General features: G+C 37.2%; 1 protein-coding gene across 4 annotated transcripts; it reads left to right on the top strand.

Annotated features, from left to right (window-relative positions):
• The first annotated feature begins 6 nt into the window (after positions 1-6).
• LOC149820170 (serine/threonine/tyrosine-protein kinase HT1-like) lies at positions 7-14,919 on the top strand. Of its 4 annotated transcripts, XM_089982019.1 has the most exons (5): positions 7-127; positions 769-913; positions 9,839-10,885; positions 13,928-14,383; positions 14,520-14,919. In XM_089982019.1, exons 3-5 carry the CDS (start codon positions 10,124-10,126, stop codon positions 14,778-14,780), a joined length of 1,479 nt encoding a protein of 492 aa, XP_089838145.1. In that variant the 5' UTR covers positions 7-127; positions 769-913; positions 9,839-10,123; the 3' UTR covers positions 14,781-14,919. The 4 variants fall into 4 exon arrangements, with proteins under 4 accessions (XP_089838145.1, XP_089838148.1, XP_089838146.1 ...); XM_089982022.1 differs by lacking the exons at positions 7-127; positions 769-913 and adding an exon at positions 8,290-8,508; XM_089982020.1 differs by lacking the exons at positions 7-127; positions 769-913 and adding an exon at positions 8,408-8,508 and having other exon boundaries at positions 9,123-10,885.
• Positions 14,920-27,999: the final 13,080 nt, after the last annotated feature.

Here is a 27,999-nt window from a genome sequence, read left to right as displayed (position 1 = left end):
TTTGGGGTTTTTCTCTTCTTTCCACTCAAGTGTAGTGTGGGGTACCTTACATGGACCATATTCTACGCAAGTTGTGGTAGAAGAACAAGTTTGTGGTAGGATCAAGCACCACTTCAATTTAAAAGAAGTAAGCTAATCTTTCATCCATTGTATTTTGAATTTTATTTTAAAGCTCTTCTTCTTTTCAATCCGTATAAACATGCATGTGGGTATGAACAAGGATTTTTCATGGATAAAACCATGAATGCTCATTCAATGTATTCTCTCTTGAATCAATTTTTTTTATTAAAACCAAGTAATTTCTATTAAAACCTTGAATCAAAATTTTCCGAATACATCAACAAGTGAAAATGTATTTGAATTTTTTAAAACCTTCTTGTACCAAAGAACAGATCAGATGCTTCAAATCCCCTCCATCCATTCTGGAGATCAACAACCATTAAGTACTCTTTGATGGGCCTCATGACTTGCACAAGGGGCAGTGGGATTTGGGTCGATGGACAGCCACGATCTCAGAGCATTTTCTAGTGTGATTTGGCCGATCACTTAGGGCATGTTTGGTTGGATCACATGAGAATCACTCTCTCATTCAAATGAGAGAGTGATTCTCACGTGGGCCCAAATCTCATGCTCAACTAAACATGGGATTTGTGTTCATGTCATGTCAACCCATGAGATTTGAAATCTCACGGGTAGGGTTGTGATTTTGAATCACAACACTTGTTCTGCAAAAAAGCAAAGTGAACCCAACGTTTACTTTTTTTGCAGCGTCTCCCTCATTTGTCTTCTCCTCTCTCCTATATGAAGAAGAATAGCAAGGGAAAGGCGGAAGCAATCTTCGCCGAAAAAAATTCAAGCATTGCCGAAGAACCCCAAAAATGCCGAAGGAAGGGGAAGGTCACCGGAAAAACAGGTAAATTGTTTTTTTTTTTTCCTTTTGCTTGCTGCTGAAGGGGGGTGGGAGGGAGCTCGTGGGAATCGAGCTCCATTAGCTGGCTGCTGAGAGAGCGGAGGTGGAGAAGCCCAAGGGGAGAGACATGGCTGCTGAAAAGGGGCTCATACCATAGAAACACTGATTTTTTTCTTTCTGTTTTACTGTTTTTATCCTATTTTTATATATTTTTTGAGATACCATTCCTCACGTTAAACAAACATGAGAATTGGAATCACATGAGATTCCAAATCACATGATTTAGAATCTCATGTGATTTCATTTTATTTTTTAAAAACGCAGCCAAACGTGTACCCTTAATCTCTCCATGTATCCAAAAACAAAAATATCATATGCCATATGTCTTTGGCAACTATGCCTCTGACAGCCGCCACAGCTCCTTGTGGTTGGTAGGAGATGTCAATGCACGTCTCCTTGTGGTGGGACGTTGCAGGTTCAAACCCCAGTGGTATGTTGAATAATAAGCGCCTCTAACAGCGGCAGTGTGGTTTGTATAGTGTCTATAGACTGTTGTATACAATTTTAAAATGAATTATAATTATAAAATATTTTTAAATTGTTTTATTTTGAAAGTGATGACCTTTGACTAAGAGGTTATTATGGAGAGCCATAACCTTTATCTCAATGGCTATGTGTCATAAGACTCATAACCCTTAGGTCTTATGAATCAGGAACATTATATAAATGCGTACACATCCAAATGAGTATGTCCCTTTAAATTCTATTTTAAGGACACTTGAATTTTTAAAACATGAATCTCAATTTTCTAACATTCTTCTTTTTCACACAATGTTTCTTCCTCATTTCTCAATATTTTCAAGTTTTCTAAATAGTTTGTTGAAATTATTGCATGCCTCCTATCTGTAGTACAAATCTGGACCTCTCATACTCTCGATACTTCATTATCCAGAATGGTGTATTCGTTGAGAAGGGCTAATCTAGTAAAAACTTGGTTAAGCCAAATATTGTTGATTAGATATTACATCATGCCTGAGAGATAACTAGGGAAGACCTTTCTTAAGGAAAGAAGAACAAAGTATATCAAGAGAAAGAAAGAAAGCAATGAAGATCATGAAATTGGATCGGGGCTAGTAGTTGGACATCCGTGAATCAACAGACTCTCGTTACCCTTATGAACCTATATATGCATCTAGGCTTATGCCTAACCCTACCCATCCCCGTCCCTTGTAATGTGCTAGGGAAGTTATCTAAATGATTTTTTTTGGCTAGATTGTACACCATGAGAAAAACTGAGTGGAAGAATGTGAGAAAAATGCGTGAGAGAGAGAGAGAGAGAGCTGAAAATGATAGTGGATGATAGGAAGATGAGAATGGAGGAAGCTTTTCCTATGGCAGGCCATGAAATGAGATGTATTGTAGGTGATGGTTGCCCTAATGCAAAAAGAATTTTTGATAAGAAAAATTCTTCCACCCCATAGGTGAAGGATTTTTTCTTATAAAAAGCCAGACTTTTTAGAAAAGTTTTCCCTTTAAAAATTCTCACATTCGGAATGGATGAAAAAGTTATAATTTTTTTTCTTACCATAACTTTTTTCTACTATTTTTCAACTTCCGAACGTTCCCTTAAAGATGGGGGCCTTGGCAATGCACTTAAAGCCAAATGTAATTATTTTAGTGTTTTCTCTTACCTCATATTTACAATTTTCATAACATCAACTTGAAGCCGGTATTGTAAATCTCGTAGTGAAATGCTTAATGAATCATAATATATATGCAAAAAGGGGTTTTAGACAAATTATCAGTTTTTTTTGGCATTGCAAAACTTATTCCATCTAGGTGGTATTATTTCTATTCTCATATAGAAAAATTTCAATTAGTATTCATGCTTTATGATTAGGAGTGGAGACTGAAGAACAGAAGATTTATTAGTTCATAAATTTGATCTGCCACTTGGATCAGTTACACATCTTATATAGCTAAAGGACTATACGTGAAGATACTATTTTGTTTTGATCATTAGCATCTCAATTAGTCACACAAATTAGCGGTGTCAATGAGTCGACTTTGGTTCGGACCCAGGTGAAACCAGACTTGGACCCAATTTTCCGGTATGGTATCAGGTCCAGACTCGGGTCCACTATAAGAAAAACCATACCTGGACCTGATAAGAACTACATGAACCAGACCCGGTAAAACCATATTTTTTATCTTTTTTACATTGAAAATTTGTGGGTCTTAATAGGAATTTAGGTCGGGTCCGGTATAAATTTTTTATAAACTATACCTGGCTCCATGTATTAATCGGACTTTCGGATCCAGACCAGGGCCCTAATCAGGTCTTATTATTTATCACCATACCCAGACCCTATATAGGGTTTGGCTCGGGTTGGGTCCGGGTAAACCCAACCAGTTGACACCCCTAACACAAATTTCCTCTCAATATGGAAGACAAATTTCTTTGAGTAACAATAATTGAAAACAACATAGTTTTTTTTTCATGTGGAGAGAAGAAACCCTCTCCAAAACTAGAGACCTGACCATGCTGCACTTTGCCTGCCATACTTAGTCACTTTTCTAATGGCGGAAAATCATGACACCCCATCCACCCCTAACAAATCGCTTGCTTTGCTGTATACAAGGTGTTCTCATAGGGACTTGAACTAGAGGGGGTTATCTACCTATCCACAAGACTGGGGTTATGAAGGTAACCATTTGGGAATTAATCGACAATGATATAGTATTTTAATAAAAATAGAATATCTTTGCATTTATTGAAACAAAGTCATTATAAAGAGTATATAAACCAAACAAACATTTATTGCCAATCAACTAGTCTCAACCATAGTTTCCGGGAAAGGAAATGGGTACAAGGAGGAAGGAAGCCAGTACTACAAAAGTAATATGAAGTATGAAGAGCTATTATTCAAGCTCATGAAAAAATGAAAAGTAAATACATAGAAAGCCAAATAAAAAATAACATGAACACAAGTATAAAATCATGTAAAACCCACATATAAACTTGTTATAAAAAATATTATTAATATGAAAAACATATAAAGTTATGAGAAAGTGAGTGAGAAGTGACAATAATGAAGAAGAAAACATAAAAAAAGCCAAAGGGGATCGATTACAGGAGGAGGAAACAAACTTTTCACTAAAAAAAAACGAGTTTTCCATATTTTGGAAGCAGGTTTCTCAAAGCTTTTCTTCCCAAGTGAGGTTTTGGAAAGCAAGCTTGCCAATATAGCAGGAAGCTTCCGGTAGCTATGATCTTAACAACCCTATAAATAAGATATTTGATCATTAAACATCTACAACAGCATTATTATGATGCAATGCTTCCATTTTTATCCATTATTGGCTATCTCAACAGCAGTGCAGTTTGAAAACAAGCACCAACAAGATTTTGACACGAACACTTAAAGTTCAAACGGTGCAGAAAATTTCTACAAGGACAGTTGAGCACAGGCACTTCCATCATAGTTGGTGGAGGGCATGCGGCCCAAACATAACACTATTAGGCGATGTTGGTCCCATAATCTCTCTCTCTCTCTCTCTCTCTCTCTATATATATATATATATATATATATATATATATATATATCATCATCATCCTCACATCATCTTTTTTTATCTTTTTCTTTTTTATTTAAACAACAGACCTAACTTTTGGCCTATTTGCAAACACATGCCTAACATTTGAGATATTAGTATTCGTAATATCCCAAAAGTTAGGTGTGTTTGTGAACAAGTCAAAAGTTAAACATGTTTTGGTAACTTTTTTTTTTGTCCTAACCTTTGCACTAAACAAAGTGAAATTCCCGTCTTACCAAACCCGTCGACCCAAGTACCACCGTATCAAAGAGCTACTCAACAAATACTGGTCCTATTTGTGATAGTTTCAAAGGGCACTATTACCTTAAAAAATCATAAGATTTTTAAATATCACCTATTGTTACAATTTTATCAAATAAAGTAACAAATATTTTTTCTTAGTTTTATATATTTTTAGATTTTATAGCCCATAATCTTACAAAACTTAAAAAAAAAACTTTTTAAAGATAGTGAGACTTGTGCAGATTTTCTAGATATCGAGATTTGTGATATTTCCATGAGGCAAGTTGTCCCTACCATTGTTACATGAGCGCAATTTTGCAAAGAAAAAACCACTAGATGAAGGGCAGAATTAAGACATACAGATTAAACTAAAGATATTAGGCATAACAAATCAAATATTTTGTTCTTAAAATATTAATATCATTTTTATTAAGTTATTGATTGATTTGATATAAGAGAAAAAATCAAGAAAGAGGGTAGGTAAAAAAATCAAGAATTCTTTCTTTGAATTCCCCCAATCAAAGATACTTCAATTGTCAGTATCGGTGCCCCTATATCTGATGATACGCAACATATCAGCAGAATTTCGATACGCTGCAAGGCTGATTGGGCTAATTTTTAATAAATATAAAAAATGCCAAAAAATATTTTTACTATTATTTTTAAATTGTTTTAATGATTTTAACACGTGTCACGTTATGATGATACATGATAATTTATTGTTATTTTTAGTTACAGCTGAATCGGCAGCCCAACGATTCAGAACCCATACCGATACCCACAACATCGGTCCCTGCTAACAAGGGTAAAAACGATTAAGTATTAGAAGAAACCAAGCCAAAACAAGCACATTAGTGCCATGCGAAAAAGGATAAAGGTGAAATGTAATTATACAAACGAAATTAATGCCGCCCCATCTCACTACACCATTCAAGTGTATGGCTAGGGGTGGCAAAACCTGACACGACCAGCCAACCCGCCTTCTTAGGCGGGTTCGGGTTTGGCAAAAATGAACCCATTTAATATACGGGTCGACCCGCCTAACCCGTTTATTAAATGGGTCGGGTTCGTGTTATGGGTATGCCAACCCGACCCGCCAACCCGTTTACCTGACCCAACCCGTTTATTAAGCGGGTTGGCAGGTTGTGTCGGGTTACCCGTTTAATAAACAGGTTGGGTTCATGTTTGCCATAGCTGACCCGTTTAATAAACGGGTCAGGTTTGGGTTGAGGTATGCTGACCTGCCAACCCGACCCGATTGCCACCCCTATGTATGGCCCCACAAAACATGTCCAAGAAGAGGTCAACTTTTGTGGGGTCCACAATAATGAAGGATTGTCTATATATATATATATATATATATATATGAAAAGCTAAAATATATAAACTAGCAAAATAAGTAAATTGGTATGAAGCGCGATTTTCATAGTTTTTTTGCAAATCTAATCTTGCAGATGCATTCGGCTTGGTCCATTTGCTTGGAATAAACTATTAGATCATCATAATCGGATCAAGAAATCTGATTCTTATGTTTGCATATTTATAAAAATTCCGAGCCATTGATTTTCAAGCCTTAAAAGATCCTTCTTATACATCTTAATTGGATGATCCAAGAGTCTGTTTCTATAAAACCATGCATGTAGATCACATTCATATGGTAAACTTTTATAAAAAAATAAAGCAAACCTATGAAAATCACAGTTCATACTGGTTTACATATTTTAGTTACCACACACACACATATATATATATATAAAGAGAGAGAGAAATGAGTTAGTTCTGTCTCCTCAAAATCACATGGTTTTAGTATTTTTTCTCACATCTAACACCATAGATGTGATCTATAGGTTCTGTTTAGTGGGAACTGGCTTTTAGATCACCAGAATCTGACCAGTATACAATTTTTTCCGTAATTCAAAATCAATGGGTATGAAGGTAATAGTTTTTCTTGACTCATAAAATATACATTTTTCATAAAAACCAACATGATCCAAAAGCCATTTCTCACTAAATTGAGCATGCTAAACACATCTAACGGTTCAGATCTATCATAAAACACTTTAAAACTATGGGGCAAAATGAAAAATTGGGCCTAATATGTTTAGTTCATATATATATATATATATATATATATATATATATATATATAGGTCATATTTTGGTGATCCAAAAGCTGATTTCCACTAAACAAAACCAATAGATCACATCTATGTGTTAGATGTGAGAAAAAATATTTTGAGTGAGCACAACTGGGCAGAACAAACACATTACTCATCTAGAAGTGTCAAATTTTATTTTTTTTGATAATTTAAAGTTCACTGGGTTGGGTTTGACTAGGACCTGTCCGTACCAAACCTTATGGGGTTAGGGTTTGGTGATAATTAAGAAAGTCTGATTAGAATCGAAGTCAAATCTGAAGGGTCCCATTAATATATGGAGCCAAGTATGGTTTATGAAATTTCATATGAGACCCAGCCCCGACCCAAGTTCAGACTAAGATTCTTAATTTTTAATGTAAAAAAGGATAAATAATATTATTGTACCAAGTATGGTTTGGGTCTGGTTCATGTAATTCTTACAGTATTTGGGTATGGTTTCTCTTATGGTGGGTCTCATTAGACTTGGGTCTAGACCTAGTACCAGCATCTCAATTCTGGTCTGGGTCTGGTTCTGAATCAAACCCTACCAGTTGACAACCCTACATGAAATACATTGAAGCTAGCAAATGAACTTGTTGAAGGAGAAAGTGGGCTCAAAAGATTAAGAACCTAGTTATAGTTACTAGAAACTAAAATGGGTATAGGAAGCCATATGTGAAGCAGAAACAAAAAACATGAGTATTAAAAAGCATAAAACAAGTACCAACGGAGCTCCACGTGGTTGGTAGGAGCTGTGCACGTTTCCTTGTGGTGGAACATTGCAGCTTCAAAACCCAGTGGTAAGTAGAATAACTGGTGGGGGTCTGCCTAACCCCAGCTTGCCTTTCAAAAAAAACAAGCATAAAACAAGATTCATTTTTGCAAGCTATTATAAAAGTGTGTGATAAGCTAAAAAGAAAACATATGAAAATAAAAGAAAAACGAGTGGAAAATGAAAAATAATTAATAATATAAAAAATACAAAAAAAAAAGAGAACATAAAAGGGAAAGTGAGTGGGAAGCCAGGAGAAAACTAAAAGGATGAAAGAGAAGCGATTTGAGAATGAGAGTGAGAAGCGCATCTTTCACAAATAAAAGCGAGTTTAGATAAAGCATGGGAAGCCCGCTTCACACTCCGGGAAATTAAGCTAGTGATATGTTATCATGGCCAAGTAAATGATCTCAAATGTCAGGGGCAAAACAGTCATTAAATAACGGATGGAATAGTTTGGCCGACTCCGTACTACCAAATCACTCGAAAAGCGAGAGCTGGATTTTCCTTCACCCCACGATTGCTGGGCCCACGTTTTGAAATTTAAAGATCCTTAAGGGCCCCACATCTTACCCACCCCCAAAATAATTCCATCCTATAATAGCGAATCTTAACTTCTACCCCCACGCCGTACACGTATGCGTATAAGCAATCTCTCGTATACGTAGAGAATCCGTACACAGTATATACTAATGCGTATCCGGAACCTCCCTGTAGAAATCCTCCTGAATAATTGCTCCCCAGCCTAGCTAGCTAGCTATGTGTGTGTGTGAGAGAGAGAGAGAGAGAGAGAGGCTTGATAACACCCTGTTGGATTCAATAGAAATTGGAGCTCGCATACTGATGAGGTAACGTTTCTTCAATTATTTTTTCTTTTCAGCTTTCCTCTTTCTTTTTTTTTTTTTTTTTTGGGGGGGGGGGGGGGCTTTTTGATTGATCGAGGGATGCGCCTACATGGAAAATTTGCTCCTGGGGTCCTTTTTATAGTTTTTCTTGTGAGTGTTTTGGTGGATAGAGAGGTACCCAATGTTTTCTTTATTGTTTTCTTGTTGAGTTCATGGTGGGGTATGGTTTTCTCTGGTTTTTGACGTTAGTATTTTGTTTTTGACTTGAAAGTTGATGCTTTTATATGTGTATGAAGTGAAACTGAGTGTGTTCTTTGTTTCTGATTCACCGATTGAGAGTGAGTTTCTTTTTTTCTTTTGTTGTTTGGTTGGTTTGGAGAGTTACCCACTTCAAGGATCTTTTTTTTGCCTTTTTAAATTTTGGCTGCTTGGTTGACGAAGAAAAAATCGTTGCATGTGTGCTTCTTATAAGAAATTATCATTAAGGATGTCTTCTCTAGTCTAGTGATTGATTTTCTGCTATTTTCCTTGTTTGTGTGATTCAGATTGATGTTCTTATCGTGGTTTTGTGAATTGAGTTCTTCCCCTGATGGAAATATGAATTTGGTTGTTTTTAGGGGAAAATGGTTTTTTTGAAGAAAACGTAAAATTTCATTGAGTGGAATGAGGATGATGAGACATCAACCATACAGAAAAATGTATCAAAGAGAAGCAGAGATTCATTCGTTCGACCTGATTAATCTTGTTAACCTAGAGATGGCATTGTTGATCCAAGCAAGGTCGTCGTTAGGCCACTTGATAGAAGCAAAGGCTCGATTTTTTAGTGGAAAACGGTGTTGCTTATGTTTTCAACATCCAGGCTTTTCTGCTGTGGATGGTCAATGGTGCATATCTTGATCATGGTTTGCGGTGTTGTTTTCGGTTCCTTCTAGGATTGGATTGGTTCTGAATGATTGCCATGATGCTTATGTGAATTTCCCCACCTTCTCGTCCTATCCTTTCTCTAGTTTCTTTTTAATTATCGTCTCTCTTGAAGAATAGGGATGTTAACCTCACCATTGATCTTATGGAAGTTGAGATTGCAGTTCTTTTTCTTTATATTTGATGCAGCTAATTTGAGCTAGATCTTTTTGTTTTTTTAAGGGGTTTGATTGGTTTAAAATGATGCCCATGATGGACAAATGAATCTCTCTCTCTCTCTCTCTCTCCAATATTGGATAGAAGGTTGCCATCTTGTCTTCATATTGGGGTTTTTACCACGCAAGCTTATTATTGGACCAATTTTGTTTGATGTACATGACAGAATCTGAGTTTTTCTGTTTGCAATTCACAGGTTGTAATTGTTTTTGCTTTCTTTGTATGGTTAAATTGGACTGAAGGAAGAAGGAAAACAAAAGTTTTGATGGTTTAGGTTGAGATGCTCTATTCGTGGTTTCATCAGGGTACAACTTGATGGGTTTGTTGGTTGGACCTTTTTATGCACGTAATGAGTTCAAGATTGGTAGATCATTGGTTTTCTGGAACTTAGTGTTTTGTGAAGACATGGTTGCTTTAAGGATTTTTTATATGAAATTCTTTGCTGCTCAGTAGTACTCACTGTTGATCCAGAGTTAATGCAATGATGGGTGACAATAGTTATAGCTCTTGGGTGAGGCGGCAAAAATATTCACATACTGTGTGCCACAGATGGGATCCTTCTAAGGTTTCATCTGTCCCTTTTTCTCTCAAACCAGATCATAGTTCTCTTTTCACTGTGAAAGCGGTGAACTCTGGTTTGAGTACAGAGCACTCAAGGAAAATAGACACTGCATTCAGTTCATCTAAAGTTGCAGATAGTTTGAAGAAAACACAAACAAATCATGCACCAGCCAGATCGAGAGCATTGTCTCCCCTTCCTCAAGCTGTACGCCCAGATGAATTCAAGGAGGCCAGGTTGGATTGCAAAAGGTTCTTGAGTCCAAATTCAAGAAGGGAGAAAGATAAAAGTTTCATCAAAAGATTGTTTTCTAGAGATCTGCACAACCATAATTTGACTGACCCAGTGCAGATGTCTCCATCTATTAAATTTAACAACAAACCAAATACACGAAAGGATTGTTCATGGACCAAGTACTTCGATCATGTTGGAGGAAGAGTTACTGCTCTAGAAACAACAAATGAATGGACGGTTGACCTTTCCAAATTACTTTTGGGTTTTAGATTTGCTTCTGGTGCTCACAGCAAACTATATTATGGACTTTACAAGGATCAACCTGTGGCTGTGAAGGTTATCAGGCAACCTGATGATGATGAAAATGGAATAATGACTGCTCGGTTGGAGAAGCAGTTCAACAGAGAGGTTACTCTTCTCTCTCATCTCCACCATAAAAATGTGATACAGGTAAAAGAACCTTCTGCCTTTTTTCTTTTCTTTTTTTTGAGAAAACTTGAATCATAGTAGTTCCCTGCTGTCACAGGGATACTTACATTCCCATATCATGTGCCCGTGTGCATGTCATATTGAAAGCTTCATAAAAATGGCCATGTCCCTGTATCTGCAGCCGTATCCATGTGAAATAGGTTCCCGTATTTGTTTTGCTATCTCTTTTTCAAACCTCCTATGGATTCTGCATTTTCACAGCATTCATATTTATTATTTGTATGATTCTTTGTAAAACTTCGTGAATCAAGTTGATTGATACAGGATGCCTCTTACGTTCACTGTGAATTGTCTTTATCATGTTGGTAGGCATATTAGAAAAAGAAACAACTGGATTCTAAACTGTTGCTCAACTTTTCCTTAAGTAAATCTAAGTTGCTTGCTTTAATGTAAAAAATGGTTCCTCTCTTGGTCTATGTGCTTTAGATCATTAGGATTTCCCATGGATTTAGTTGACATCCGTCATATGACCCTTTATTGTAGTGGGGGGAAGAAAAAAACAGAACAAGAGGAAAGAAAGCATACAGACATTTGCTTATGGTTGGTGTTTGGAAGCTTAATCAAATGACTTGGGCTTGGAAAATTGACTAGGAGGACCAAAGATTACGAATAAGATGAAATATTTTAGACACTAGAACCTAGACTCATAAAACCAAGTTCATGGGCTAGGTTTTGGGATATGAGCAATTCAACCTGAATTATTTTGTTTTTCTTTTGGTACTCTCTTTTTGTTTGCAAATTAGAATGTAGATGCTGCAATTCAGCGTTGTGTGTTATCCTTGCACCATAATTTTCAAAGACCAACCTTTTTCAACAGTTGAAATGGGGTTTGACTTGGGATCCATTGATACCTCCATTAGGTCTTTTTGTTTTACATTTATAATGTTGAGTTGCACAGGTTAGCCAAGTGACTGGAGGTTTTAACTTAATGCATCTTGCCTGCCTCTTTTAGAAATTTGATTTTTTTTTTGAAATTCATTCTGGTATTTGGCCAGTTGGGTCTGAATTACATATCATTCCTTGCGACTTTGAACTCAAATCCTCCCAGGCTGGAGCATGTATCCAAATCAAGATTTCAATTTAGCACGCATATAATAGCTTTTAGTTCCCTTTGCTACCATGGTATCATGAGCCAGGATCTGTTTAAGTGCCGACTTCCCATTGGCTGGTTTCCTTTGTAAGCTCTAGTTGCATGTTTTGCTCATGGAATTGAAAACCCATTATGTTGAACTGAAAATTTTGATCTTTAAAGTACACAAATCAAACTATCGTGGAGGAAGAGTACTTTGGTGCCTCTATATAAGAATAAGGGTGATATACAAGATTGCACAAACTATCGTGGTATAAAACTCATGAGTCATACTATGAAACTTTGGGAGAGGGTGATTGAGTCTAGGTTGAGGAAGGGTGTCATGATATCGGAGAATCAATTTGGTTTTATGCCTGGAAGATCTACTATGGAAGCTATACATCTTCTTAGACAACTTATTGAGAGAAATAGAGAGAGGAACAAAGATTTGCATATGGTTTTTATTGATTTGGAGAAGGCTTACGATAGAGTACCTAGGGACGTTCTCTGGTGGACAATGATGAAGAAAGGTGTTTCTCTCAAGTACATTAGTATAATTAAAGATATGTATGAAGGAGTAGTAACCAATGTCCGCACTTGTGGAGGGGTGACAACCAATTTTCCTATAACGGTTGGGTTACATCAAGGATCTGCTTTAAGCCCTTTCCTATTTGCTATAATGATGGATGAGCTTACGAGATCAATTCAAGAAAATGTGCCGTGGTGTATGTTGTTTGCTGATGATATTGTTTTGATTGATGAGTCTAGAGCTGGGGTTAATGCTAAGTTAGAATTATGGAGACAGACATTGGAAGCAAGAGGTTTTAAGTTGAGTAAGAGTAAGACATAATACATGGAATGTCGATTTAGTAAGCAACGAAATAGAGATGGGAGTGTAGTGAAGCTTGGTGAGCAAGAAATACCGGTGGATGATTCTTTCAAATATTTGGGATCTATCATTCAAAAGTATGGAGAAATTGATGGAGATGTAAATCATAGGATAAAGGTTGGGTGGATGAAATGGAAGAGTGCAACTGTAGTGTTGTGCAGTCGTAGAATGCCATTGCGGTTGAAGGGAAAGTTTTATAGGACGACTATTAGGCCCGTTTTACTATATGGTACGGAATGTTGGGCTGCCAAAAGACATCATATTCAAAAAATGAGTGTAGCTGAGATGCGTATGCTGAGATGGATGTGTGGAAATACAATAAAAGATAAGATTCGGAACGAGGAGATACGTAAGAAGGTAGGCGTTGCACCCATTGAAAATAAGATGAGAGAGAATCGTTTACGGTGGTTTGGACATATTCGACGAAGGCCTAATGATGCTCCAGTTAGAAGGATGGAGAAATGAGAAAATATATTAGTTAAAAGAGGTCGGGGTAGGCCTAGGAAGACATGGATGGAGGTGATAGGAAAGGATATGAATGCTTTGAACCTCACCGAGGACATGACATTGGATAGAAATGAATGGAGGAGAAGGATTCATGTGGAAGACCCAAAATGATTTTCTTTGTTGGTTCATATCGCCGACCCCAATTGTTTTGGGATGAAGGCGTAGTTGTAGTTGTTGTTGTAAAGTACACAAATCAAAGAATCTGCATTGCAGAGAAAAGATTCTCCTCAGTTATTGGATAAGAACTATAGTTCCTTGATTTTGTGGAATATGGATGCCATGGTTCAAAATGTAACTGTGTTATGTGGAATTCTCTTTTATTTCCATGAACCGAACATGCCAGCATATGTTGTAGTTCAAATGCGCTTTTAAAGATCAATCTATCTCCTCATGGGTGGGAAACTATTTTCACGTTATCTTCTTACATGATTTTCATACTTTTATTGCAGTCATAGGTCTTGTTTGCGGATAATTGCAGTCCTAGCTTGCAGAAATTCAAAATTGCTTAGCTTATGCTGAGTTTCATTTTTATTTTCAGTTAGTGGCAGCATTCAGAAAACCACCAGTTTTCTGTGTCATCACCGAATACCTGTCTGGCGGATCTTTAAGGTCATATCTGCACAAACTCAAGCCTGGATGCCTTTCTCTTCATAAGCAAATTGCATTTGCTCTTGATATTGCTAGAGGAATGGAGTACCTGCATTCCCAGGGAGTTATGCATAGAGACCTTAAACCTGAGAACATGCTTCTTGATCAAGATCTTCAATTGAAAATTGCTGATTTTGGTATAGCTTGTGAAGAGGCATATTGTGACGCTCTGACTGAAGATCCTGGAACTTATCGTTGGATGGCACCTGAGATGATCAAACACAAACCTTATGGATACAAGGTTGACGTATATAGCTTTGGACTTGTCTTGTGGGAGATGGTTAGTGGAACCATTCCTTATGAGGACATGACTCCCATTCAAGCAGCCTTTGCAGTGGTGGACAAGGTACACTGCCATCATCTTCCACTTTATAACACTAACGCGGATTGCATTGTACCATTTCTTAATGTTACTTCTGTTATGCTTTTCATTTGCTGTCTCTCCTTCCATCCTCTGACCAGAAATTCTCTTGCTAGTCCAGAATGCCAGGCCCTCTATTCCTGCAACTTGCCCTGCTCCACTTCGAGCCTTGATTGAGCAATGCTGGGCACTGCTTCCGGAAAAGAGACCAGAGTTTTGGCAGATTGTGAAGGTCTTGGAACGGTTTGAGTCTTCTCTAGCGTGCGATGGAACACTCAACCTGGTCCCGAATTCTACTTGCCGTGATCACAAGAAACGGCTTGCACGCTGGGTTTCAAAGCTTAACTTGGACAATCATAAAAGTTCATCAGTGCGTGAATGATTTTTGCTCCACTCCTAAATAATTTGTCCTAAACCGTTCTAAATGTTACCATGCTTGGGATCGTTTCAATTAGAAACCTTGATTTCTATTTCACCAAGTTTTGATTTAATATAAACTGTCGATTTTCAATTGCTCTAAATACACATCTAATACATGGTTTCTACTAAGTAAGCTATAGAGAATGCATATTATGAATTTAGATTGAAACTTTGTTCCTTTGAAACCATTTAAGACGGTTTAAGAGATAAAACTGCTGCTTTTCTCTCTCTCTCTCTCTCTCTATATATATATATATATATATATATATAGGCCTGTTACCTAGAAATATATGAACTGGAGTATGAATTGAGATTTTTGTGAGTTTTTTTATTTTTTCTTAGATTTCACCCTATGGATGTGATCTTCATGCTTTGTTTTATTAAAATGTCTCTTTATCATCAGATAAGAAAGATCTTTTAAGGCTTGAAAATCAACTACTCAATTTTTTTTAAATATTCAAGCATATTTTTTTTAAAAATAAATTATACAACAGTTGATCTCTAGCAAATGGACCACATCGAATTTATCTGCAGGGTTGGATTTGTAAAAAAAGTGTTGGAAATGCCTAGCTCATACTCCAGTTTACATATTTTCAGTTAACATATTCTAGTGACCCTATATATAATGCTTTCGCCGGTTTCAGGTGTTTTTTCACAAATCTGACCCTCCAGGTGTATTTGGCATGGTCAATTTACTAGGAAATGACACTTGGTTATTTTTTTTATTAAAATGTTTGATTTTTTAATCCTTAAATATTTATGAAAATTTCAGACAATTATTTTTCAAACCTTGTGAAAACTGTGTTGGAATCAAAAGCTATAAAATTTGATTATTATAAAATCAAGCATATCTATCCTGTAAAGGTCAGATTTGAGGAAAACATGAAAAACTTTACAAAAGCCTCATACGATGGTTGTGGGTATTGATCAGAGTAGGCAAGTTCTCTCTCTCTCTCTCTATATATATATATATATACATATATATATATATATATATATATATATACATATGATTGAAATGACCAAACCACCGTTAAAAGCAATGACTTTTTGAAATGCATATTTATTTTTTAGTATGAAAAGTTACTTGCACTTTTTAAATTCAAATATGTAAAATACACTTTTGAGAATTGTGATTGATTTTTTACTTTTTCAAATTATAATACCCACTTGACCGTAAAATGTAAACATCATTGTTTTTAATGTTGTTTTGGTCATTTTAATCAATTAAATGCATCTCTCTCTCTATATATAATTTATTGTCTGTGTGTGCGCCCTCGCACTTTCCTTTTCTGACGACCAAGGCATGCAATGATTAAGATATGTTGCCAACCTCATAAATATCAAATGATATTATTGCAGTTGGGTGCTTAATGGGAGATTCATTAAATTAATGGACTTTACTATCATTGGTCTTGTCTACTGTGGAGACGTGGGCCAACTATGTGTACTATCACTTGGGGCTTTCAGTGGGTCAGACCGGGTTTGGTCCCATATGGTTCCAGCTTTTAATAGGTTTTGAGCAGGTCAGATACGTGCCCGACCGGACATTGCATGATTAGAATGTGGTGTTGCTCTACGCCCAACTCTACGGACCTGGTCCAACCAACGTAGGTCTTGGATCTCGTGAGGTCCTACGTGATACAAGAAAATAGTTTGGACCTTGGAAAGAAGACAGCCTTACTATTTTGTTGATGTGGCTTTTCTTTCAATAGTTATTTGCTGAATAAACAAGTCTTTGTTGCTTCCTGCTTGTAGGAGATGCCTCAGGTGTGAACATGTTCAAATGGGTTGGATCCAATATAGAAGTTTTGCAAATTTTGGCTGATTCGAATTCGACTCCCCCCATGTATTTAGCTGTTCCAGACCCGAACCATTTGCATTCCTAGATGTTCCCTCTATGCTTGCTTCAATTATATTCTATATAAGATCTGTCTAACCATAAAAGCGTAGAAGGCTTCCCTATTGCTGGACCTACCCACAATGACATCTTGGCTTTTCCTGTGTCCTGCATTCATTCCAGATCTTTGCATGTTTTCGCTGTGGACTTGTCCCTCCAATCGGGGCTGCAGACAGACAGTTTGTGCACGTCGGACTGTGCACGTGCATGCCACTACAACAATTTTGATATTTAGTGACGGTAAAAACTGTCACTAAAACCCACAAAATCTGTTGCTGTAGCTCTAAAAGACCATCCCTATAGCTTTCATCACTAAAACATCTAGTGACACTAACCGACTCACTCATATAGTTTTAGTGGCAGTACTTTCCGTTGCTATTAGCTGTCACCTTTAGCAATAATTTTAACCGTCATGTGACGGCTTAGGCTGCCATTACAGGTGTTTCATTAAGAAAAAAAGTAAAAAAAATGATTAGTGATAGGTTAAGTTGTCACTAATAGATATATGCTAAAAATATATATAAAATAATATTGTAGCACTCATGACACATATGTCCCTCCCCACACCCATTTTTTTTTGTTTCCACTACTTGCTCCACAAAGATGTAACAATACACATATAAATATATAGTTGTGAGTCCACTGTCCATTGCGTATTTCATCATTTCCATCATAAGATATTCAACAAATGACTCAACATAGATTAATGCACCAGTGAATGAACTTCAAACGTTTGGAGTACACTATAAAATCTGTGCAAAGGAAAAAAAACATATACACTTATATTTGTAACAAAATCTAAATTTTAAAATGACAAAAGACCCAAGTCATGCCATTGGGACTCGCATCCTTTCTAAGCCTTAGGAGACTGCAAAAACAGAGATAGACCAAATAAAAAACACTACAAATTAGAATCAAACAAAGATAAGATAATAGTCTGTCCCCCAAAAAAGAGAAAAACAAGAACTCATTTAACATGACTAGTCAAGAGATAAGAAATACAAATAACTTGATCAACTTCAAATAAGAACAACAATTATATGCTACAACAATCCACATATTATTCAATTACTAACTAACTAAGAAACATTTCATGATATACATATCATCACTAACTTGTCTTGTTGATTGATCGTAATCTAAAGCTATCAATCCTCTCATGGTGTGAAAGGGATGAAAAATGATGCAAGTTTAGCAATTTTCAATCAAAATTGCATGACGAATCTACGGATACTTCATCCTTTGAGATCATATTGGTCATAATAATCGAATGTTCTTGAGCCAGAACTCACACTTAGAGAACTTCACATAAAGCTGGTGTTCTCTTAGAATTCTCAGAACGATCCTCAAGTGTGCTTCATGCTCTTCCACACTCTTAGAATATATCAAGATGTCACCTATAAAGACAATGATGAACTGATCCAAGTATGTTCACAAGATCCATGAATGCTACTGGAGCATTTGTGAGTCCGAATGGCATGACCATGAACTCGTAATGCCTATATCGTATTTTAAATGTTGTCTTAGGGATGTCCTCATCCCTAATCCTAAGCTAATGATAGCCCGATCTCAAGTCGATCTTGAAAAACTTCTTTAACACTATCATATAGCTTGAGTTAAAATCTCTATCTTAATGATTCTTCTTTTCTTGAGGTATAATCTCAGAAAAATCAAATTCAAAAGTTTCAATTCTAAATTTACCCTAGCCTTTTGTAGTTGATCAAATAAATCTTCCATTCATGGTAAACATATTTATTCTTCAATGTGGCTTGGTTCAACATCTTGTAATCGATGCAAAGCCATATAGAACTGTTATTCTTTTTGACAAACAAGACTAGTGCTCTGCACGGTGACACACTCGGTTGGATAAATCCTTTGTTTGTTAATTCTTACAGCTGCTTATTGAGTTCTTTGAACTCAGTCAATGCCATCTGATATGGAGATTTTGAGATTGGAGCCATCCTAGGCACCAACTCGATAGTGAAATCGACTTCCCGCACCAAGGGTAGTCTAGATAGCTTATTAGGGAATACGCCCTTGAATTCTCTCACCACATCTAATTCTTTTAAAGGGGTCATCTTGGTATCAACCAAATAGACACTGGCCATAAAGGCATCACATCCACTCTCCACCTTCCTCTAAGCCATCAGAGCTAAGATTAATTTTGCTTTCTTTATGGGTTTACCTGCCTGATACTCTAGAATAGGCTGATTTGAGTGAACAAATCAGATCCGCCTCTCACAGTATGCTATACAAGCATAGTGCTCGTATAGCCAATCCATACCCAAGATTGTTATACCCAATTATTACTAATATAATCAGGTTGTTGACAAGTTTTGTTCTGATATCAGTACCTCTATGTCTGACAAATAACAACGAGCGATGGACCTATCGCTCGAAGGTGTAACAATTTCTAACAAGTAACCAAAAGTGGTAGAAGGCAAGTCCAACGTACTAGCAAAATGTGTACAAATAAAAGAATGTGTTGCTCCAGTATCAAACAACATGTTAGCACTATACCCTAAGATAGGGATACTACCTTTAATCATGTTCTCATCCTGCTCAAGCTCAGCTGCAATAGTAGCGTAGATGCGGCCCATAGTCTTCCTCTGCCCTTAAGGCTGACATTGCTATTGCTGAGGTTGCCCCCCAGTTGTACACCTTTCCCCATTATTCTTCCTCTGAGGGCACTCCCTGATGAAGTGACCTATCTCACCATACTGCAAGCAAGCTCTCATGTCCTATAAACATGAATTCCCTTTGTGAGCCCAGTGGCACCTTGGGCACCGAGTATCCTTCTGCTACTGGTGCCTCTTGGCAAGTGGTGTAAATTTCTTTCTGCTTGACCTCTTCTTATCACCACTCTTCTGTTCACAAGACTGTTGATGTCCTAGATTATTTCATGGAGTCATCTAACTCCCAATCCAGTTATCCTCCCACAGAGTAGCCACCTCGATGGCTTCGTTTAAGGTCCTTGGTCCACACATGTAAACCTTCATACGTAGAGTCAACTTCAACCCACAATCAAATTTTATGGCCTATTTTTTTGTTCATTGTGTAAAGGTTGAAGCAAAACCACTCGAAGCTGTGATAGCGGGTAATGTACTCTGTCAAGGTCACCTTCTATTTTAGGTCTAAGAATTCTTGCATTTTCTTATCGTGGGCGTGCTTCAAAAAATATATAGCATTAAACACTTTCAGAAACTAGGCCTAAGTCAATGGCCTGTTTGGGAACCTCACAATATGAGTGGTCTCCCACCACTTCTCTGCCTGATTCGTCAGTCGATATGTCCCCTAATCAACCTTTCGGTATTCAAGAACATTCAAAACTCAAAAGATGCATTCTATCTATCAAACCTAATTTTTTAAGACCTCTGGATCTGTCTTCCCTGTCAAGGCTGGTGGTACCATCTTCATAAACTTTTTATAGGACATACCACCCTCTGTGGTATGCCTATCCTGCATGACCTATTGTAAAATCGCCCACATGGCCTGCATCATGGATGCTTGCTATCTCATAACCCCTGCAAAGTTGTCCAACATGTCCATTATGTTATTGTACCCATTCCACCATGCCATCCATTCAAAAATATAAATCACAGTGAGTTCCTAGGTCTGTTCTAGGTTCTCCCATACCAACCCATCATGTAACGCCCCTAGTATGTAACTAGGTTCTTGATCACACAAGGTTTATCAAACAATAATTCCAATAAAGCACATTACACTAGCATAACAAAGCTAAAATATACTTACTCTGATGCTGAGCCACTGAGTGTGCTAGAATCATCATACTATTCCCTTAAGGCTCATTGGGCTTTTATACCAAAGCTATAACGCTCCAAATTTGTATAAAGAATTTTCAAAGATTCTTTTTTTTAAACCAACAAAGTTACTATACAAGCCATACACAAACCCGATTAAACTTGAGTGAGCTATAATCAAACCACAACACACACACGATTAAAATAGAGGTTCAAACAAAATCAATTATTTAAATTTAAAACATTCAATTGTTAATTAAATCAGAGTCTTAACATAACATTAACTTTTAAAATGTCTCGATTTCCCAAGACCCATAAACCAAGAGTCGTGTATTAAAAAATAGAGCTATGACGCCCGTCTTGACACTACCACAAGTATGCCACATCACCAGCTTACTCATTACCTAAAAGTTGTAAAAGTGGGTAGTCAAATTGTGCCCCAATAGATAACACTCTACTGTATAAACAAGAAAAGAAATTCCAAGAACACAAAGCATGCAATTGGTACATCAAACAAGTATAAATCATAGATCTAGGTTACATTCAAACACAAATGAGCATACAGGTAAATATACAAACATTAACTTACTCTTTATCATAGCACCTGCATCCAAACTCGTCAGTAATCAAGATTATGCATAATTGCATAAAACATATATTCATTTTATGCACTTCAATATAAAACATATGAACCTTATCTCTAATGCATTGTTTCTCTTTTCTCGCCTGTAGGGGTACACTCCTAGGGGCCAACTTCGATTCAACCAATCCAACAGAGTGTTTATGTCATGTATTTTATTATCCCCAAGGGGCTTAGAAAAATATGCAAACACCCACTAGGTCAACCCACAACCGAGAGACACACTAGTGGTATACAAAATTGATTCATACTATGTAGAGTCATGGAGCTACCTACCTAGGCCTCATCAGGTAGTATTGTTTCCCTAAGCCGAGGATAGAGAACCGACGAGATGCCTCGCTCTCCAAATTAACCATCTCTTTTTTCAACAAATGGTTTGATTAAGTTACTTAATGTTGATTAATTAGAATTACAAGTCAACTCAAGTGCCTCAGTACCATGGTCTTCCTAGTCCGAGCTTCCCTCAGAATGCTCTCACAAACAACACAAAACCTCAACCCATTTAAAAAACCAGCTCTTGGTAACATATCCCTATTCCGGAATACCCTTGAGTTGACTCGTAGTAACATACTCCCCTCGGGAGTACCCTTGAGCCATACTCTCTTGAGGTTAAAGTGTGTATGAGCATATATTACAATCATTCACTATATGATGCATACAAACACCCCAGTGGTTCCATAGAACCCATGATCACTCCTGAGCCATGTACACGTAGGGTCTTTGATGACCCACCACACATCCATATGCTACACACACACCACTTATATAATGCATGATGCCCATGCCCATAATATAAACCATGAATGCATGCCTCATGCATATTGTCATCATATATGGTTCATCTTATTATGTTATATTACATCAATTAAGCATGGCATTTATCATAATCATCATGCATAAACTATTTATCATGGTAGCATTAAAAAATTGCACATAATTTTCATGTCATATAAAAATTTATAATTACATAGCTTTCATGCAAGCATGACATATATCACATAGCACAAGTTCGCATTAATTTGTCCTCAATCATATGCCTTGAACGACTGCTATCTAAGATCAAACATCATCTTCAACCTTGGCTCCAAGAAATACCTACAAGAAGTGCAAGTTCGCGTATAATTTTTTGGTACTCAAATCTGTTTGGGTCCACTGGTGTTAGTCCATAATCTAATTTGGTCTTTAAGAATCCCCTTGGATTTCACCTTGCGTTCATTCTTCTGAAACCAACAAGCCTTATATACATGACCTTTTTTGCCACAGAAACTGCAAGTAACAAATGGAGTGCTAGACAATTTAGTTTTGTCAAAAGAGTTTTTGGAAAAATCATTCTTTGGAACATACCCGATTCTTTCTTTTCTAAATACTTCCTTTTGAGCGCCAAGCATAGTATTTAATCTTTCACTATCACCAACAAATTTTGCAAGAAAATTATTCAAATCAACAATTTTATTTTCAAGCAACTCATTTTTGACATAAATATTATTTTTCTCAATCATCAAATCATTTATTTCACTTTGCACACTTTCATTGATTTTCATTAAGCACTTAACATTTTTCTTAAGACTTTTATTTTCAACTTGAATTCTAACAATTTTTTTTTAACAATTCAACAAAAGATTCTAAAAGTTTATCAAAATTCTTCTTCTTCACTCTCCTTTTCTTCTTCACTACTTGATTCAAATGTATTGATGATTTTGCCTTTAAGTCAAGTGTTTTTTTTTCCTTTACCTTGATTTCATTATCCTCTTTTTGCAAGGAGATTTCATGGGTCATAAGAGTACCCATGGGTTCGTTCAAAGATAATTTGTTGAGGTCTTTGACTTCCTTAATAGCTATTATTTTCATGCTTTACGCTTTGGAAAAGACTGAAATACTTTGCTTACCAACTCCAAGCTGAAATATTCTTTACAAAGAGCTTTTAATTCGTTAATGATATTAGTGAATCTTGTAAACATCTCAGATATAGACTCTCCAGTATTCATCTTGAAGAGCTCATAATCATGTACCAACTTGTTCACTTTTGATTGCTTCACTTGAGTGGTACCTTCATGAGTAACTACAAGCATGTCCCAAATCTCTTTTGTGCTCTTGCACATTGACATATGTTTGAATTTGTTAGCATCAAGAATGCAAAACAGTAAGTTCATTAATTTAGCATTAATAGTTAGTTTCTTAAAATCAGACTCCATCTATTTTGACTTATCTACCTCGATTGGTTTGAATGACCTATTCACAACTACTTTCCACACCTCATAATCAATGGATTGAATGAATATACTCATTCTCATCTTTTAATAATTATAATTAGATCTATCAAATTGAGGAGGCTGGATTGATGAGACTCCTTCACCAAGAGGGGTTCCTATAATATTTGCCATAGAAATCTTTCTTCTTCGAATAAAGTTCTTAATGAAGAAGTGAGGCTCTGATACCAATTGTTGAGTCATGGTATGTCGAAACACCCAAGAGAGGTGGGAGGGGGGGGGTGAATTAAGTATAAAAGCTTTTCACATTTTACAAAGATACATAACAAAATCTAAAGAACATGAAAAACAAGACACATAATTTATAGACATTTAACCAACCTTGGTCTACGTCCTCTTAGCAGCGAGCTCATTTCACTAAACCACTAGCTTAACAGTGCTAGTTACCAATACAATTATTTCACATAACTTGTGAAACACCAATGTGAGCTTTCCCTGTTCATCATAGCTCAACCCTAGAGCTACCAATATAAGGAATTATTGAAATAGATCACTCTTTACACAATACAAAATCTAAACATAATGAAGAGCAAGGGTGAGTGAAACTCAATATAAAAAGTCTTAAAGGATACCAAAACAATAAAAAAAATTGAAGAGATCATTGTTGGGGAGCTTTGAAATGCTTAAGAGCTTTGAATCTTGATAAGCTTGAGGACAAACATGATTTCAATAGTTCTAATGTTGTCCTCCATCATCATTTTATAGCTGAGGATGAAAGATCTGTTGGAGAGCTATTGGGAACAAATAAAAACTTTTATAATGTCTATATGACCATTAAAATATGCTTGTTATGCCCTCGAGTTGACTCTAAACTTTTTAGGGGTCGACTCTTTTTCCTCGAGGGTCTACTCTTCATTTTGAGGGTCGACTCATTAAATCAAAGTTCAACTCCTTTATAACTTCAGCTTTCACAGGAATTAACTCTTCATTCTTGAGGGTCGACTCTTTTTTTTGAGGGTCGACTCTTTATTTTTGAGTGTCGACTCTTTAGTGCACAAACAATATGTATGTATTCGGTTGCCTGATGGCAAAAAATTCTTTTATGAGGATTGACTCTTTATTTTTGAGTGTCGACTCTTCTGTGCACAAACAATATGTATGTATTCGGTTGCCTGATGGCTGACAATTCCTTTCTGAAGGTCGACTATTCATTTTTTTACGATCGACTCTTTTATGCATAGTAAAAGAATGTGCATTCGGTCGCCTGACGGTCAACTCTTCCTTTCTGCGGGTCGACTCTTTTTCCTTTGAGTCTCGATATTCATTCTTCTCTAGGAGTCAACTCTTCTATGCCTTTTTTGAGACTTTTCAAGTTGATTCTGAAGCTCTTCAGGGGTCGACTTTTGCTCCTCAAGGGTTGACTCTTCTTCATTTATATATATATTTTAAAAAACCTTCATTAAAATTGAGTGATCTTTTAACACTTTTGGGTGGATTTTATAACTAAAATTTGATCCTTAAAAGTAATGTGAATAAGATTAAATCCCTACATACTTGAGGTTACCGAATTAGTCCTTGGAGAGTTTTGTAATCATCGAAATTAGTTTAGAAGATCAACAAATTGCGGCATCCTCAGCCAAGAGGGGCATTTGATTTGGGGCATCACTTTATTCTGAATTTGGGACTTGCGTTGTCTAGAGCAGACCTTGATGAAATCAGATCTAAGGAAGAAGCGAACAGAAAAGGGCAAGAAAAATTCAGACCCGAATCCAAGGAGGGGCCGACTGACTCTAGTGGGGCCCACCTAGATGTCGATCTCCCCTTGGGAGATGCCTAGATAGCCGTGTAAGGGGGAGGTGAGAAGGTCCGTAGATAAAACCTTCATTAGAGGAAGGCTCTAACTAAAAATAGAGTTGAGCCTCTTAGGATTTTCTATTTTTCATTTAATATTTCTTGAACTTGTGAAGGTTGTTAATGCCTCATTGAGCCTATAAATAGAGGCCCAATTTCTGTAGTTGGTATCATATAAAAAAAATATATGAAAAGGAGCTAAAGCTCTCTCTCAAATTCACCTCTTTCTTCCCTTGGGCTTGGCTCTCTCTTCCCTTGGCTCCTACACCTTCGTTCGTTCAAGTCCTTCTTTGACCTTGTTGTGAGTCCCTCCTCTTGACTCATCTATCTTTCTAGTAAGGTTCAAACCTTACTCGTGTGGTGGTTGATCCTTAGTGGGTCTATTCATCATAAGAGGACCAAGGCTGCAGCTAAGGCCCTTCATCTCTAAGGTGTGCCAAGCCCATTTGGTGGACTCAAAAGCTTACTGGGTGCAGTTGCGTGTTTCGTCCAGTACTAGCCCAGCCCAGCTATGTCAACCTTTGTATACCATCCCCAGCAAGCCTACCTATGTCTAGTAAGTGGTCTAAACCTTTGTCCTAAGCCCCAACCCATTCAAGAACTCTCCCAAATCATATAAGCCTAGTTATTACTTGGTTTCAGCTTGTCGATAAATGCAAAATTTGGACCAAATTTGAACAATCATATTTTCTAACCAAAGCGAGTTTGGATCTCAAATTTGAACCATAACTCCTCCACGTGTCCTTAGCCTCTTCTTAAAAAACCAACCTCAAACTCTGACCTAGTTAGGAGAATCAACCTATTTTGCGAACCTTGCCAAACCTGAAACTCCGTGGAGTTGGACCCTCAAATTTTAACCAGACCTTCCTAGATGTGTCTAGATCAATCCCTGAAATTTTGGATTTTTTTGCCTAGCAATTTTGGAGAACCGAGTTTTTTAATAAAACCTATTAGAACCGAGTTGAACTTGTTTTAAGTTTACTCTATTTGGATATATCCAAAGCTGCTTTTGGATCTAGTCTGAACCCCGTGGGCCCAGAATGTATCAATTTACTAGGCATGGTCAAACCAACCAAAAAATATTGAAATAAAAAAATAAAAACGAAACAAAATAAAATAAAATATTATATATGATATACATATAGTGTACGTAATTAGGGATGATAGTGGATCGGGCGGGAGACAACGGGGCCCCACCCTGCCTCACCCCGTTTGGACTGGGGATGAAGGTTAAAATCTATCCTTGTGCGGGGATGAACTTACGCTTTCCCCCGCTCTGCCCCGTCCTCGCCCCACCTTGTCCCCTTCCCCAATCCTTCACGGGATGACTATAGACCAAGGGGAAACGAGGCCCCACCCTGTCTCACCCCAGTTTGGACCGGGGATGGAGGCGGGGGTGGATTAAAATCCATCTCCATGCGAGGATGAAGGCGGGGAAGGAGGTTCAGATTTTGAAACAGGGCGAGGGTGGAGACCTTGTCCCCCACCCCAATCCTTCACGGGATGACTATAGACCAAGGGGAAACGAGGCCCCACCCTGTCTCACCCCAGTTTGGACCGGGGATGGAGGCGGGGGTGGATTAAAATCCATCTCCGTGCGAGGATGAAGGCGGGGAAGGAGGTTCAGATTTTGAAACAGGGCGAGGGTGGAGACCTTGTCCCCCACCCCAGCCCCAGTCCACTGCCATCCCTATATATATATATATATATATATATATATGTGGATTTGTACACATTAGTTGTACAGTGTCAATTTCTGCAAAAATATCTTTATTGATGCAAAGTAAAAGTATTTTTGTGAAAATTGATGCTGAACGCGATGAATGCTCAACATGAGTGCCCCCGTTTAAGCACCTAGCGAGTGACGGCTACCAATTTTCGCATCTATATATAATAGTTAACAGTCTTCCGAATAGGAAAAATAATGGATTCACACTTCTAAAAATATTAGTTACATTGCTTGAGCTTGCAAATTAATGCATAGGATTGACCATGGTTTAGCATCAGTTTGTGATCCGATGCAAGGTAAACGCCAGCATATGAGATAGGTGAAAGGGCTTGCCAGCTAAAATTTGGATCAGCAAGTGAAGATTAGAATGACAAAGTTTTTTTTTTTTTTGAATGACAAATTTTATTAAAGCGAAGATAGAATCAAGGTGATAACACTAATCGGGGCAAGCAATCACCCCAAAATCAATAGCCTAAAACACCTTTGGCAGAACCATCATGCTCCAAAACCCAAACCCAAATCCAAACCCAAGCTCAATTCATACCCTTCGAGAGAAACCCATGCACCTAAGCAGGTGACTAAGAATTTAACATTTAATAGTTATGTCTCCCTCAGCCTAGGTTTGCGTTGTTCTCTTTCTCCATAATTTCCTCGTTTTAAATTCCCACCTATTCAGATGGGAATTTGAATTCACAAAATATCGGGTGGTCTCTCTCTCTCTCTACGGGGCCCTGCCGTCGGCCTGAACTTGGCCGGTGACCAGCCGCCGGACAGGACTGACCAGACCCCTGATTATTGCCGCTGCAACACCGGCAGCGGTGTGTGGGTGCCAAACCCTGCCCTTCGCTGTCTGCCCTCTCCTTTCATCGATTTTTTTTTTGAAAAAAAAGACAAATATGTATTTTATTGGTATCAATTTTTATGGGATTGTTAAGTTTGAGAATTTTCTTTCTTGATTACCCCAAGCAATGGGAATCTAAAGTTTGAGAATTCTCTTTCTTGAACTTTCTATGGATGAGATTTCTTTTTTCACAAGAATTTTCCTGAAAAGTATCCAAATGCACCCTAAATTCTTCAAAAAATCACTGGAGAA

This window comes from Nuphar pumila, chromosome 12 (assembly GCF_984573655.1).
Source record: "Nuphar pumila chromosome 12, dmNupPumi1.hap1.1, whole genome shotgun sequence".
Classification (NCBI taxonomy): domain Eukaryota; kingdom Viridiplantae; phylum Streptophyta; class Magnoliopsida; order Nymphaeales; family Nymphaeaceae; genus Nuphar; species Nuphar pumila.
The sequence above is the reverse complement of the archived record's forward strand: the minus strand, read 5'-3'. Positions and strand labels throughout refer to the sequence as shown.